Source organism: Mobula hypostoma, chromosome 1 (assembly GCF_963921235.1).
Source record: "Mobula hypostoma chromosome 1, sMobHyp1.1, whole genome shotgun sequence".
Lineage (NCBI taxonomy): Eukaryota > Metazoa > Chordata > Chondrichthyes > Myliobatiformes > Myliobatidae > Mobula > Mobula hypostoma.
Window position 1 is genome coordinate 244,504,697 of NC_086097.1, and position 14,368 is coordinate 244,519,064.

Here is a 14,368-nt window from a genome sequence, read left to right on the forward strand (position 1 = left end):
ACACACCCACCACTCTATGTTAAAAAGCTTGCATGTAACATCCCCCTGATGGTGCTAGCCAGGAGTCAGAGAACATTTCAGGACAGCAATGTTATGTGTTTTACTGAAATGTGGCTGCACGAGGACATACCCGACCAAAACGTTTCCATAGAGGGCTATAGACCGTTCCAGCTGACCGGAATTGCACTGAGAGTGGTAAGCGTAAAGGAGAGGGGCTTGCTGTTCTGGTTAACAACAGATGGTGCAAACCTGGTCATATTATGATCATGGAACATGTTTGTAGCCCGAATATCGAACTTTTTGTTGTTGGACCCCGGCTCCACCGAGATGCAACACTGAGCGTCATAGGAAGTCATTCCTGCCTGTGACCATCAAACTTTACAACTCCTCCCTTGGAGGGTCAGACACCCTGAGCCAATAGGCTGGTCCTGGACTTATTTCCATCTGGCATAATTTACATATTGTTATTTGGTGATTTGTAGTTTTATGTTGCTATGTTTGTACTCTATTCTTGGTTGGTGTGGCTGTAGCGAAACCCAATTTCCCTCGGGATCAATAAAGTATGTCTATCTATCTATACATCCTCCAATCACCTTAAGATTATGCCCCCCCCCCATTAGTGACCCTAAATGATTCCATACGAATATGCTCTTTGTTGGAAATATCCATTCCCCTGTCCCAGTTTCTCCAAAACACTCTTGACCTGAAACATCAACTGTTTATTTCTCTCCATAGATGCTGCCTGACCTGCTGAGTTCCTCTGCCCGGGGGGGGGTGGGGGGAGAGAGGTTGTGTGTATTGCGTTGCGTTGCTCTGGATTTCCAGCATCTGCACAGAATCTCCTGTGTTTAGGAATGAAATGTTGTGAATTTGTTTCGGCTTCTGTCATCTTCAAATACCTTATATGGGAAGGAAACCAGACTTTGATCATAATTAGTTTTAATGTATATGATTTACAACAGTCTGATTAGACAAATTTAAACAATAGGATGTAGGAAAATAACATTTAACCAAATGCAACTTAAGCAAAGTTGTAAAAGCAGAAAATACATACACAATCTGCCTTATATTTATGCAGTACTTCAATCCCATACCCCAAAATTAGAATACAAACTCTAGTCAACAAAAGATTCCTTTGTTAAGCAATTTTATCATGTCTTTGCAAAAAAAAATTTCAAATTTGCTAAATTCCTAGTGTTTGTTGCTAAAAAAGTTAAATTTAGTGCAATCATAGATTTTAACAGTACCACCTAATCCACTTTTACCTCTGGCTAATAATTAGAAGTATGCAATAGATAAAGAACTGAGGTAATTCTGAAATTAGTAACAACATAGATTCTTTTACAGACAATGCTTCTTATTGTTGGTAGTATTGCTGCTGAGGGTAAGGGTATCCAGGCTGCTGAGCTGGCTGTGAGCTTTGGAAAGGTGGCTGTCCAGGAGGCTGGAACATGTAGGGCATGTTGTACTGGCCGTAGCCAAACTGATTGTATGCCATTGGCATGGGCATTGGGTAGTATCTGAAAACAAAACATGCAACATTATAAAATCATAGAACAGTACAGCACAATACAGGCCCTTCGGCCCACGATGTTGTGCCAACCTTTTAATCTACCAAATCACGCACATTCAACATCTCTGTATGTATGAGGAACACAATTTTGTGTTCGTGCCCAAGCAAGGATCTCGACCCACTGCAATATGCCCACTGCCACAACAGGCCAACAGCAGAGGCAATCCCACTGTCTCTCCACTTAGCACTGGACCACCCAGACAATAGCAAAATCTATGTCAGGCTGCTGTTTACTGATTACAGTTCAGCATTCAACACAATCATTCCCTCAGTACTAATCAACAAGCTTCAAAACCTGGGCATCTGTAACTGGAGCCTTGACTTATTCATCGGGAGACCACAAACAGTGCAGATCTGAAATAATATCTCCTTCTTCCTGACAATCCACACTGGCACACCTCAAGGATGTGTGATAACCCTGCTGCACAACTCTGTCTACACTAAAGACTGTGTGGCTAGGCACAGCTCAAACAGCATCCATAACTTTGCCAACGACACAACTGTTGTTGGAAGAATCTCAGATGGTAATGTAGTGGGGCTTGCCTGTCTTGCTGAGTTCCTCCAGTACTTTGTGCATGTTACCCTGGATTTCCAGCATCTGCAGAAGCCCTTGTGTTGAAGAGTTTCCAAAATGTCCTTAATGTATCAGCCCCTACCACATTCCCTTGCAGGGTGTTCCAAGCACTCACCACTCTGTGTAAAAAAAACTTCCCTCTGACACCCCCGCTATACTTCCTAAAATCACCTTAAAATTATACCCTATTGTATTAGCCATTTCTGCCCTGTGGAAAAAACTCTGTGGCTGTCCACTCTATCTATGCCTCTTATCATCGCGTACACCTTTATCAAGTCACCTGTCATCTTCATTGGCTCCAAAGAGAAAAGCCCTCGTTCACTCAACCTAAATAGACTTTCAATTCTAACAATGTAAAGAATGTTTTTCTATGCAATCAACTTCTTCCAAGATCAAACCATCTTACATTATGCTTAGAAAATCGCAATAGTTTATCCTGAGTCACCATGAAAACAGAAATTCAAATCAGTCTTTACCCATATCCTGGATATGAGGGGTACGGAGGTCCCTGGGCCTGTGTTGGCATACTAGCGCCTGCGGCTGGAGCTGCTGCTGTCACAGCTGGAGCACTTGTGCCCGCAGGTGCTGATCCGAACGGAGCAGACGAGTAACTGGATCCAATATTTGGAGGGGGAGGGCGTGCTGGGGGCTGAGGTTTGGGTTGCTGTGAATGAAAGAAAACAAGAGCTTGGAATGAAATTGAAAAATACTTTCATTTTATCATTTATGATTTTTTTATGCTGAGTGTATTTCCTGTAAAACTGGAAAGTACTACAGAAGCATGCACCTCTCCCAATCTAGTGGGCTACTATATTACCAAAAACAATGATTCCAACACCCAAGATAGATTTACAACCACCACGTTCCAACAGCAGCAGAGTCCAACTTTACTGCAACAAGGTAGTTCAGGGGCTTTAGTTTAAAAATGAAATCCTTGCTGTTTAGAGAAAAAGGAGGCTTAATTTAAAAATCACGTTTTCTGCTTGAAGAAAAAATGAGGCATATTTTAAAAATTGCCTACTTGCTATTTGGAGAAAACAGCATTACAGCCCAATAACTGATGACCATCCAGTATGTGTTAATGTTCCGTTTAGGAAATAATTTGACAAATTTAATACACATAAAATTTTTTGAAAAATGAAGTGGATATCGGCTATAACAATGACCATCATGCAAAAAAGTTGGACATAAGTAAACCTTGAAGTGTAGAAGAATAAACAATTGCTTCCCACATGAGCTACCTCTTCCAATATCAAACTAGCTTGCAGCATGCATGCAGGATATTAGCTCTGTGACACATTTACAATTTTAAATTGTAATTATTTTGTATGTGTGGAGGATAGCAAGAATGAAGACATACAATCTGAAAACAATCTCATTTGGCTTGAGGTTTTCTGGCTTAAATAAACCAGAAGCAGACATACGGCCCATTGAGTCCGATCCAATCATTCCATCATGACTGATCTATTACCCCACTCAATCTCATTCTCCTGCCTTCACCCCGTAACCTTTGACGCCCTTACTAATCAAGAACCTATCAACCTCCACTTTAAATACTCCCAATGACTTGGTCTCCACGGCCAACAGTGGCAACAAATTCCACAAATTCACCATCCTCTGGCTAAAGAAATTCCTCTTTGGCTCTGTTTTAAAAGGATGTCCATGTATTCAGAGTTTGTGTCCTCTGGTCCTAGACTCCCCTACCACAGGAAACATCCTCTCCACGTCCACTCTATCCAGGCCTTTCAATATTTGATACGTTTCACCCCGACTTTCTTCTATGGACCTGAACCTCAAAGCAAATTCTTCTACCAGTCAGAGTAAATGCTGCTTTTTTCATTGTAATAAGACCACAAGACATAGGAGCAGAAGTAGGCCATTCAGTCCATTCTACTGTGACTGGTGATTGAACTGAAGATAACATAGGAGAGAAACACAAACACAATCAAACATATGGGCTTAAAATGAACAAACAGATACAAAATGTACATTCGTGTTGTTATTCAGTCTTAGTTGCTTTTTAGAGTCGTAGCGATGGTTTTGGGGACAGTGCGGGGAGTTTGGAAATCAGGTTAGGGTTTAGGCACAGGAATGAGTGGAAGTTAGAGGTCAGGGTAGCAAATGAGGAATCTGGGTGGAGTTTGAGTCCAGGCCACAGCGCTCTGAGATCAAATGTCAGTGATCCCGGAAATCATGTTGCAGGCACTGAGGAGACCGGCAGTTCCCGGGTCGCAGACCAGTGCTTTGGTGCAGCAAGTACCGGGTACAGGCAGGAGTCGCGAGGGCCAGTGACCACACCCACCTCCCCTGGTCTGTGCACGTCAGGAAGTTGAGGTTTGTGTGAGTCTGCAAGTCACGGCCTTAAGGTCAGACCTGTGATCAGCGATCTGGGGTGAATTCTGACGTTGGCGACTCAAGTCTGGGAACAAGGGACTAAAGGTCCAGACGCAGCCTGTCCTGTCTGGGTGTCTGCGGAAGGTGGAAAAGGGGCTTCTTTTGCTGTTGTTGTTGCTGCTGTTTGTGCTGTTCTGTGCATAGCATGTGGGCAGGGCGACATGTGCGGGCTGCCCCCAGCATAGGTGTTGATTGTGAACCAGGCACGAAGAGATCTTAAATAGGTTTTTTGCGTCTGTATTTACTAAGGAAACTGGCATGAAGTCTATGGAATTAAGGGAAACAAGTAGTGAGATCACGGAAACTGTACAGATTGAAAAGGAGGAGGTCCTTGCTGTCTTGAGGAAAATTAAAGTGGATAAATCCCCGGGACCTGACAGGGTGTTCCCTCGGACCTTGAAGGAGACTAATGTTGAAATTTCAGGGGCCCTGGCAGAAATATTTAAAATGTCGCTGTCTACAGGTGAGGTGCCGGAGGATTGGAGAATGGCTCATGTTGTTCCGTTGTTTAAAAAAGGATCGAAAAGTAATCCGGGAAATTATAGGCCAGTAAGTTTAACGTCGGTAGTAGGTAAGTTATTGGAGGGAGTACTAAGAGACAGAATCTACAAGCATTTGGATAGGCAGGGACTTATTAGGGAGAGTCAACATGGCTTTGTGCGTGGTAGGTCATGTTTGACCAATCTATTGGAGTTTTTCAAGGAGGTTACCAGGAAAGTGGATGAAGAGAAGGCAGTGGATGTTGTCTACATGGACTTCAGTAAGGCCTTTGACAAGGTCCCGCATGGGAGGTTAGTTAGGAAAATTCAGTCGCTAAGTATACATGGAGAGGTGGTAAATTGGATTAGACATTGGCTCAATGGAAGAAGCCAAAGAGTGGTAGTAGAGAATTGCTTCTCCGAGTGGAGGCCTGTGACTAGTGGTGTGCCACAGGGATCAGTGCTGGGTCCATTGTTATTTGTCATCTATATCAATGATCTGGATGATAATGTGGTAAATTGGATCAGCAAGTTTGCTGATGATACAAAGATTGGCGGTGTAGTAGACAGTGAGGAAGGTTTTCAGAGCCTGCAGAGGGACTTGGACCAGCTGGAAAAATGGTCTGAAAAATGGCAGATGGAGTTTAATACAGACAAGTGTGAGGTATTGCATGTTGGAAGGACAAACCAAGGTAGAACATACAGGGTTAATGGTAAGGCACTGAGGAGTGCAGTGGAACAGAGGGATCTGGGAATACAGGTACAAAATTCCCTAAGAGTGGCGTCACAGGTAGATAGGGTCGTAAAGAGAATTTTTGGTACATTGGACTTTATTAATCAAAGTATTGAGTATAAGAGCTGGAATGTTATGATGAGGTTGTACAAGGCATTGGTGAGGCCGAATCTGGAGTATTGTGTTCAGTTTTGGTCACCAAATTACAGGAAGGATATAAATAAGGTTGAAAGAGTGCAGAGAAGGTTTACAAGGATGTTGCCAGGACTTGAGAAACTCAGTTACAGAGAAAGGTTGAATAGGTTAGGACTTTATTCCCTGGAGCGTAGAAGAATGAGGGGAGATTTGATAGAGGTATATAAAATTATGATGGGTATAGATAGAGTGAATGCAAGCAGGCTTTATCCACTGAGGCTAGGGGAGAAAAAAACCAGAGGACATGGGTTAAGGGTGAGGGGGGTAAAGTTTAAAGGGAACATTAGGGGGGGCTTCTTCACACAGAGAGTGGTGGGAGTATGGAATGAGCTGCCAGATGAGGTGGTAAATGCTGGTTCTTTTTTAACATTTAAGAATAAATTGGACAGATACATGGATGGGAGGTGTATGGAGGGATATGGTCCGTGTGCAGATCAGTGGGACTAGGCAGAAAATGGTTCGGCATAGCCAAGGAGGGCCAAAAGGCCTGTTTCTGTGCTGTAGTTTCTATGGTTCTATGGTTCACTGTTTGCACAATGTACCAGATAAATAAATGAGACTGGATTTGAGATGGGTGGGGGGAGGATGTGAGAAGATTGGAATCTGAGCAGAAAGAGTGAATGAAAGTCAGGAGGGAGAACAGGAAAAACTGGAGTTTGCCATTCTTCCATCAGGTTTTTGCAGAAGGGTGTGAAAACAGATGGGCAAAATTTAAACTGATTTAAATCAGATCCAAATCTGATTTCAGGCAGCCACCAAGCACGCCTCATCCTCCGATCAAAATGGACGCTCTGCTCGTGCAAATGAGCTGGATGACCTCACGCCTAAACCTAAATTTTGGTATACAGCACTCTTAAAGGACCAGGCAGATGTTTACCAATTCCCAATTCATTTATAAACCCAAACCAAAAGTGTTAATTCTAGATATATGAAACTTTTCCACTCCCTTTCAAACCCAATTGTATACCCCGTGGACTACGTGTAAAATTAAAGTACACATTACTATTACACTTAATAGTTAAATACAATTATTTGTCATATATACTTCAAAACATACAGTGAAATATGTTGTCTGCATCAACGACCAACACAATCCAAATCATGTGCTTAGGACAGCCCGTTAAGTGTCGCCATGTTTCCATGTCAACATAGCATGCCCACAACTTACTAACCCTAACCTGTATGTCTAAAATGTGGGAAGAATCCAGAGGAAACCCATGCGATCACGGGGAGAACATATCAACTCCCTCAGGACAGAGGCAGGAATTGAACTCCGATCAGTGATTGCTGTAAAGCGTTACGCTAACCAATCGGCTATTGGACAATCTCTTGTATCCTCGCACACATACAACAAAACTACGAAATGAAATTGTTAAAAATAACTACGTTTCCAGAGCCACTGGATGAGGCCGGAGTGCAATCAGGAGTCTGAGGTTTGGAATGCTGAAAAATAAATCACAGTTTTGAAGTTGGTCGGCGGCAAAAGTTACAAAGTAAAGATATTTTTAAAGTGTAAAGGGTAACCTCATAGAGACTAGTTTTAACCCTTCAGATTTACTGGGTTCCACCAGTTCTCTGACTTCATTTGCTATAGACTGTGCTCATAAATTATCCAACTAACTATGCATAAAAGACACATCTAGTCACAGAAACAGGCCCTTTGGCCCATCCAGTCCGTGCCAAACCATTTAACTACCTACTCCCATTGACTGGCACTGGGACCATAGCCCTCCATACCCCTACCATCCGCGTACCTGCCCAAATTTCTATTAAATATTGAAATCAAAGTCACATTCACCACTTGCGCTGGCAGCTTGTTCCACACTCTCACCACCCTCTGAGTGAAGAAGTTTCCTCTCATGTTCCCCTTAAACATTTCACCTTTCACCCTTAACCCATGACCTCTAGTTGTAGTCCCACCCCAACCTCAGTGGAAAAAGACTGCTTGAATTTACCCTATCTATACCATGCATAATTTTAATTATTTGGTGGGCAGTGCCCACCTGCGTGCCTGCAGCTTGAGCCAAGGTCATGGGGTCAGGGCACGGCACTTGTCTTATAGGTGTATGGGGTTGAATGGGATGGCAGAGTGGATTCGATGGGCTGAATGGCCTAATTCTGCTCCCATGTCTTATAATTTTGTATACCTCTATCAAATGTCCTCTTAATCTTCTACGTTCAAAGGAATAAAGTCCTAACCTATTCAATCTTCCCTTATAATTCAGGTCTTCCTGACCTGGCAACATCTTTGTAAATTTTCTCTGCAGTCTTATTTACAACTTTCCCGTAGGTAAGTGGTCAAAATTGCACACCATACTCTAAATTAGGCCTCACCAATGTCTTATACAATTTCAATAGCACAGATAATAATTTATTTCACACTGAATAATGGACATTCACTGAATAAGGTGAGTGGACACTCAAACCACTTTAAATTAACTGATAAGTTATCAAGGATTCAAAAGCAATTTCTGGTAAACCCTTAACTTCTGTGGCTTTGCTAATTCATAGTCGATTCCTTCATAGATACAAAAGCTTCCAGAAGTTTAATAGGACGATTTAATGGGTGTAGATAAACTGAAAAGGCAGAGCCAGTTCAGGAAAGTTACCAGGTACAAAACATGAAAGCAGGTATAGTTTTTAAAAGTTATTATTTTTAAAATGAAATAATTAAAATATATTATTTAAAAATATATTTAAAAGTAATTGTATAGAAATTATATTTGCAGATTGTATCTTTTGGATGGATTACTGCTGTCAAATGATTCTGATCACAGAGATTTTACTTACAAACACAGTTCTAGGTGCAGGAGTTGGAACAGGATTGCTTTCACTGACAGAAACAGCAGTCTGGTAGGCAGGGACGACTGGAATATTAGGTGCACTGGGTTCTTTAGCCATGCTGTGTTGCATATCCCTAATCAAGACAGATAGGCAAGGTTCAGTTTTTCTTGTGGTCACCTGAGCTTCCACAATGTTTCATTACATCATCAACACAGTTTAAATAGAGCAAACTGGAGGCAGTCAACTGTTATGCATCCAACAGCTGTAGAGTATCATAAAGAAACTTTAATCGGCAGCCTTCTCCCTTTAGGTGATGCGAGCTGTAGTATCACAGAAATGCAAGACATTTGGCCCACAGAACTCATTCATCCAGTCTCTGAAATCTTGGCTGCACCACCTGAACTCCAGCAACCTGTTGTTCTAACCTTCTTCTTGGGTGGTCATTCAAAATTGAGACATTCAGACTTGTTTCCACTGCATTTCTGTTGATTCTGAAGTGGCTAATGAGGCCAGTGTGGGAACTGCAGGTTCTTCATCAGATGCTTGGTGAGGAATGCACCTCTCATTCAGAACGTGTGTATTCTCAAATTAAATAAAGTGTCTCACTGTACTTCAGTACATGTGACAACGATAAACAAATAGTCATGTTTTTTTTAATGTTCTTTCCTGTATATGTTTGTATATTTTATGTTGCTAATTTATGCTTTTTTATGTGAATGCTATATATCTGATGCGATGTGTCTGTGATACTGCGAACACAGGGCTTTCATTGCACCTATGCATTGAACTTGACCATGTGTCAATAAGCTCAACTTTGACTAGTGAATGCTTTCTCAAAATATGTATCAATCACGTACTCCTTAGGTTGCTTTGTTCAAAATATGCTTTGGTTTGGAAGGGCTTTGGCTGTTATGGTGTAGTAGTGTAGTGGTCAGCACAACGCTTTACAAAGGACTGTGAGAACGGCTGAGGATCATAAGGGTTGCCCTACCACCCATCAAGGATGTTTATCAGGAACGCTGCATACGCACGGCCCTTAGCATTATTAAGGATCCCACCCATCCATCTGGCATTCTCTTTGACTTTCTACCATCAGGCAGGAGACTCTGATGGATGAAGACAATAAAAGTCAGGATGGGAAACAGTTTCTTCCCTCAGGCCATTAGACCTCTGAACACCCTGCCGCACCATATTCGTAGTGTCACTGGCTAATCTGTTCTGTACCTTACAAAATTTAATTTATGCACTTTAGTTTATTTATGAGTAATTCGTCTGTAGATTTTATCCTTACTTTCATAAGTTAGTGTGTGTTATGTATATTATGTGTACTACTGTGCTTTAGGCCCTGGTTTGGAGAAACGTCATCTTTTTTGATAGTATACATGCACATAGTTAAGTGACAATAAACAGACTGACGACTTCATTCCTGTCTAACGGCTTGGTGAGGTTGTTGAGGCCATAGTGAGGATGCAGGTGGACACGGGTGCTGCAGTAATGCTTGTGTCAGAGAATGTTTACAACAGGGGTTCCCAACCAGGAGTCCATGGACTCCTCAGGAAATGGTAAGGGTCCATGGCATAAAAAAACTCCTGGTTTACAAGGAGAAATTGCAGTATCGCACCCCAGGGTGCAGGCCTGGGCAAGGTTGTATGGAAGACCAGCAGTTGCCCGTGCTGTAAGTCTCCCCTCTCCACGCCACCGATGTTGTCCAAGGGAAGGGCACTAGGGCCAATACAGCTTGGCACCGGTGTCGTTGTAGAGCAATGTGTGGTTAAGTGCCTTGCTCAAGGACACAACATGCTGCCTCAGCTGAGGCTCGAACTAGTGACCTTCAGATCACTAGACCGACGCCTTATCCACTTGGCCACGCGCCAACACTCTACAAACCCCTAAGAGCCAAAGAAACGCGAGCCTATGAGACGCAATGGTCAACTGAAGGGGTAGCCAATCAGGACTGAGCAAGCGAAAGGGGCCTATATAAATGCGAACTCTCCCAGAAAGAAACACCAACAACTGTGCACTGAAGATGTCACCTCAACTGGAGATGAAATGCCTGCAAGCCAATTGCCAAGCTCGGCGAACACCGCAATGTCAGAGAAAGAAACTTCTACTATACTTTGTAAAAATTAGTCATCCCACGCTTCTGGGCTGTTCAAGGTTGGAGCAGCTCAAATTCAACTGGCATGAAGTGCACTTGATTGACGGGACCATTGGTCTACAAGAGCTATTGAAGAAGCGCGCAGAAGTATTCAACAGAGAATTGGGCAGTATGAAAGGAATCACTGTTAAGCCGGGGTTCGTAGTGGCGCAGGAGAGGCAGCTGCAGAGACTTGGTGGCATGGATAAAAAAAAGAATGGATTGAATTAAAAGATCAATTAAATGATACAATAAAAAATGTGTGGCATGAAGAAACTACATAAATATTCCAAGGAAGTCAGAAACAGAAAGCTAATATGACACCATTCGCAATACTACAAGAAACAAATATTGTTCTTTAAATATTACCAGAACAATACTTCTATAAATAAACATTGCACAAAATGATCATGGTCTCTGAAAGAACAAGCTGAAGAATTACACTTACTTCAAAAGTTCATCCTTTTCAGTTTTCCGAGCAAACACGATGTCAGAACATTTTGTTTGGAATTTCAGGAGGATTTCAGTGAACCCAGTGTAGAACTGTAAAGGAGAGATATTGACATCTAGCAATACAACAACTGTTTTGATTTCTGTCATAATGATGCATCTGCTATAATTTAACGATTGCGCCATTGATAAAAATTACTGACAGAAAGGTAGTGAGGGAAGTGTTAGATTGATCTTGGAGCAGATTAAAAGGTTAGCACAACACCGTGGGCTGAATAGCCTGTATACTGAATGCTCTGAAAGACAAAGGCTTCTAGAATATTTACAACAATATGGAAGGAGCTAGAGTGCTTTTTAACAGTTCTTCTGTATTTGAAACCTCAGTGTATGGTTGCTTAAATAAAGGATGCATTCTTCTTTGCTACTTTCTCCACCTCACATGAGTGAGAATGGCGCTGACTTAATTTCTAAGTTCTGAGAAAACATTACTTTTAGATAGTGCCAAATGCATGAAGAGCATTTGATGGTTCTAGGCCTGTACTTGCTGAAGTTTAGAAGAATGAGGGGGAAATCTCATTGAAACCTATCAAATATTGAAAGGCCTAGATATAGCAGATGCTGGTGGATGTTTCCTATGATGTGGAAGTCTAAAATCAGAGGCCACAGCCTCAGAATAGAGCAAAGTCCATTTAGGACAGAGATGAGGAGGAATTTCTTCAGCCAGAGGGTGGGGAATCTGTGGAGTTCATTGCCACAGCTGGTTGTGGAGGCCAAGTTGTTAGGTATATTTAAAATGAAGGTTGACAGGTTCTTGATTAGTCAGGGGGGTCAAAGGAATGGGGTTGAGAGAGGCAATAAATCAGCCATGATGGAATAGTGGAGCAGACTCGATGGGCCAAATAGCCTAATTCAGATCACAAACAAGCGAACGTTGGCAGATGCTGGAAATCCGAGCAACACACACAAAATGCTGGAGGAACTCAGCAGGCCAGGCAGCAACTATGGAAAAAAGTACAGTCAACATTTCGGGCCGTAACTGCTTCCTGCACCCGTGCTGAACTTGTTGATTTCATCCACTTTGCCTCCAGCTTCAACCCTGCCCTCAAATTCACTTGGTCCATTTCCGACATCTCACTTCCCTTTCTCGATCTCACTGTCTCTACCTTCGGAGACAGCTTATCCACCGCTATCTATTATAAACCAATGGACCTTCACAACTACCTCGACTACACCTCGTCCAACCCTGCCATCCCCTTCTCTTAATTCCTCCGTCTCCACTGTATCTACGCTCAGGATGAGGCTTTTCATTCTAGAACGAAGGAGATGTCCTCCTTTATCCAAAGAAATGGGCTTCCCTTCATCTACTACCAATGCTGCCCTCAACTGCATCTCTTCCATTTCACGCATGTCTGCTCTTACCCCATCCTCCCACCACCCTACCAGGGACAGGGTTCCTCTTGTCCTCACCCCCCACCCCACCAGCCTCCGTGTCCAGCACATAATTCTCTGAAACTTCTGCCACCTCCAACTTCCACCACCAAACACATCTCCCTCCCCCTCAATTTCTGCTTTCCACAGGGTTCGCTCCCTACGCAACTACCTTGTCCATTCGTCTCTCCCCACTGATCTCCCTCCTGGAACTTATCCTTGCAAACTGAACAAGTGCTACATCTGCCCCTACACCTCCTCCCTCACTACTATCCAGGGCCCTAAACAGTCCTTCCAGGTGAGGCGACACTTCACCTGTGAGTCTGTTGGGGGTCATTTACTGTGTTCGGTGCTCCCAGTGTGGCCTCCTGTATATCAGTGAGACCCGATGTAGATTGGGAGACAGCTTCGCCGAGCATGACCCGCCAGTACAAACGGGATCTCCCTGTGGACACCCATTTTAGTTCCACTTCATTCCTATTCCAGTATGTCCATCCATGGCTTCCTCCGCTGTCAGGATAAGGCCACACTTAGGTTGGAGGAACAACACCTTATATTCCGTTTGGGTATCCTCCAACCAGATGGCATGAACATCAATGTCTCAAACTTCCAGTAATGCCTCCCCCCCTTCACCGTTTCCCATCCCTTTGTCCATCTCTCATGTCATCTCCTTGCCCACTCATCGCCTCCCCCTGATGCTCCTTCGCGCCCCCCCTCCAACTTTTCCCTTTCTTCCATGGCCTTCAGACCTTCTGTCTCTTTCACCAATCAACTTCCTAGCTCTTTGCTTCATCTCTCCCCCTCCAAGTTTCACCTATCACCTGGTGATTCTCCCCCCTCACCTTTCAAATCTACTCCTCAGCTTTATTTCTCCAATGCTGCCGAAGGGTTTTGGCCCGAAACGTTGATTGTACTATTTTCCATGGATACTGCCTGGCCTGCTGAGTTCCTCCAGCATTTTGTGTGTGTTGGCCTAATTCTGATCCTATGTCTTAAGGTTATATAAGACATGGGAGCAGAATTAGCCATTTGGCTCAACAAGTTTACTCCACTATTTCATCATGGCAGATATACTATCCATCTCAATCCAACCCTCTTATATTTCCAACATAATAGAATAATTGAAACGCAAAGTGATTTTGAGTTTGCGCTCCTTTTCGAGTAAAGCATGCCGCACTTTGAATTCTTGAGAAGTTGTAAAATGCATTTAAATCCAAAGGAGGCAAATTTGAAAAGTACAGAAAAAAAGTGCAGAAATTTGCAGGCCAAATATTTTGTTGTTAGCATTCCTATTTGAAGTCAAAAACCTTAAGTAAGCTGTAACACAAGAGATGCTGCAGATGCTGGAAACCCAGAGTAACACACACGAAGTACTGGAGGGGTCAGCAGGTGAATCACAAACATGAGAAAATCTGCCGATGCTAGAAATCAGATTAATACATACAAAATGCTGGAGGAACTCAGTAGGCCAGGCAGCATCTATGGAAAAGAGTAAACAGTTCACATTTCAGACTGAGACCCTTCATCAGGATGAAAGGCCCCTCCAGATTTTTGTGTGTATGACTCAGCATCTATGGAAAGGATAAAGAATCGACATTTCGGGCTGAGACCCTTCATCAGG

At 43.0% G+C, this 14,368-nt stretch overlaps 1 protein-coding gene across 4 annotated transcripts in view; it reads right to left on the minus strand.

The window, feature by feature from the left end:
* Positions 1–928: 928 nt before the first annotated feature.
* pdcd6ip (programmed cell death 6 interacting protein) overlaps positions 929–14,368 on the minus strand; it is a 101,832-nt gene continuing 88,392 nt past the window's right edge. For 2 of the 4 annotated variants that reach the window (XM_063066388.1, XM_063066378.1), the window contains exons 15-19: positions 11,318–11,412; positions 8,739–8,865; positions 7,335–7,391; positions 2,624–2,811; positions 929–1,520 (exon numbers count right to left, since the gene is read on the minus strand). In XM_063066388.1, coding sequence (XP_062922458.1) covers positions 1,358–1,520; positions 2,624–2,811; positions 7,335–7,391; positions 8,739–8,865; positions 11,318–11,412 — 630 coding nt within the window. In that variant the 3' untranslated portion in view covers positions 929–1,357. The remainder of the gene's footprint in view (positions 1,521–2,623; positions 2,812–7,334; positions 7,392–8,738; positions 8,866–11,317; positions 11,413–14,368) is intronic. The other 2 variants (XM_063066405.1, XM_063066395.1) reach the window with 1 other exon arrangement.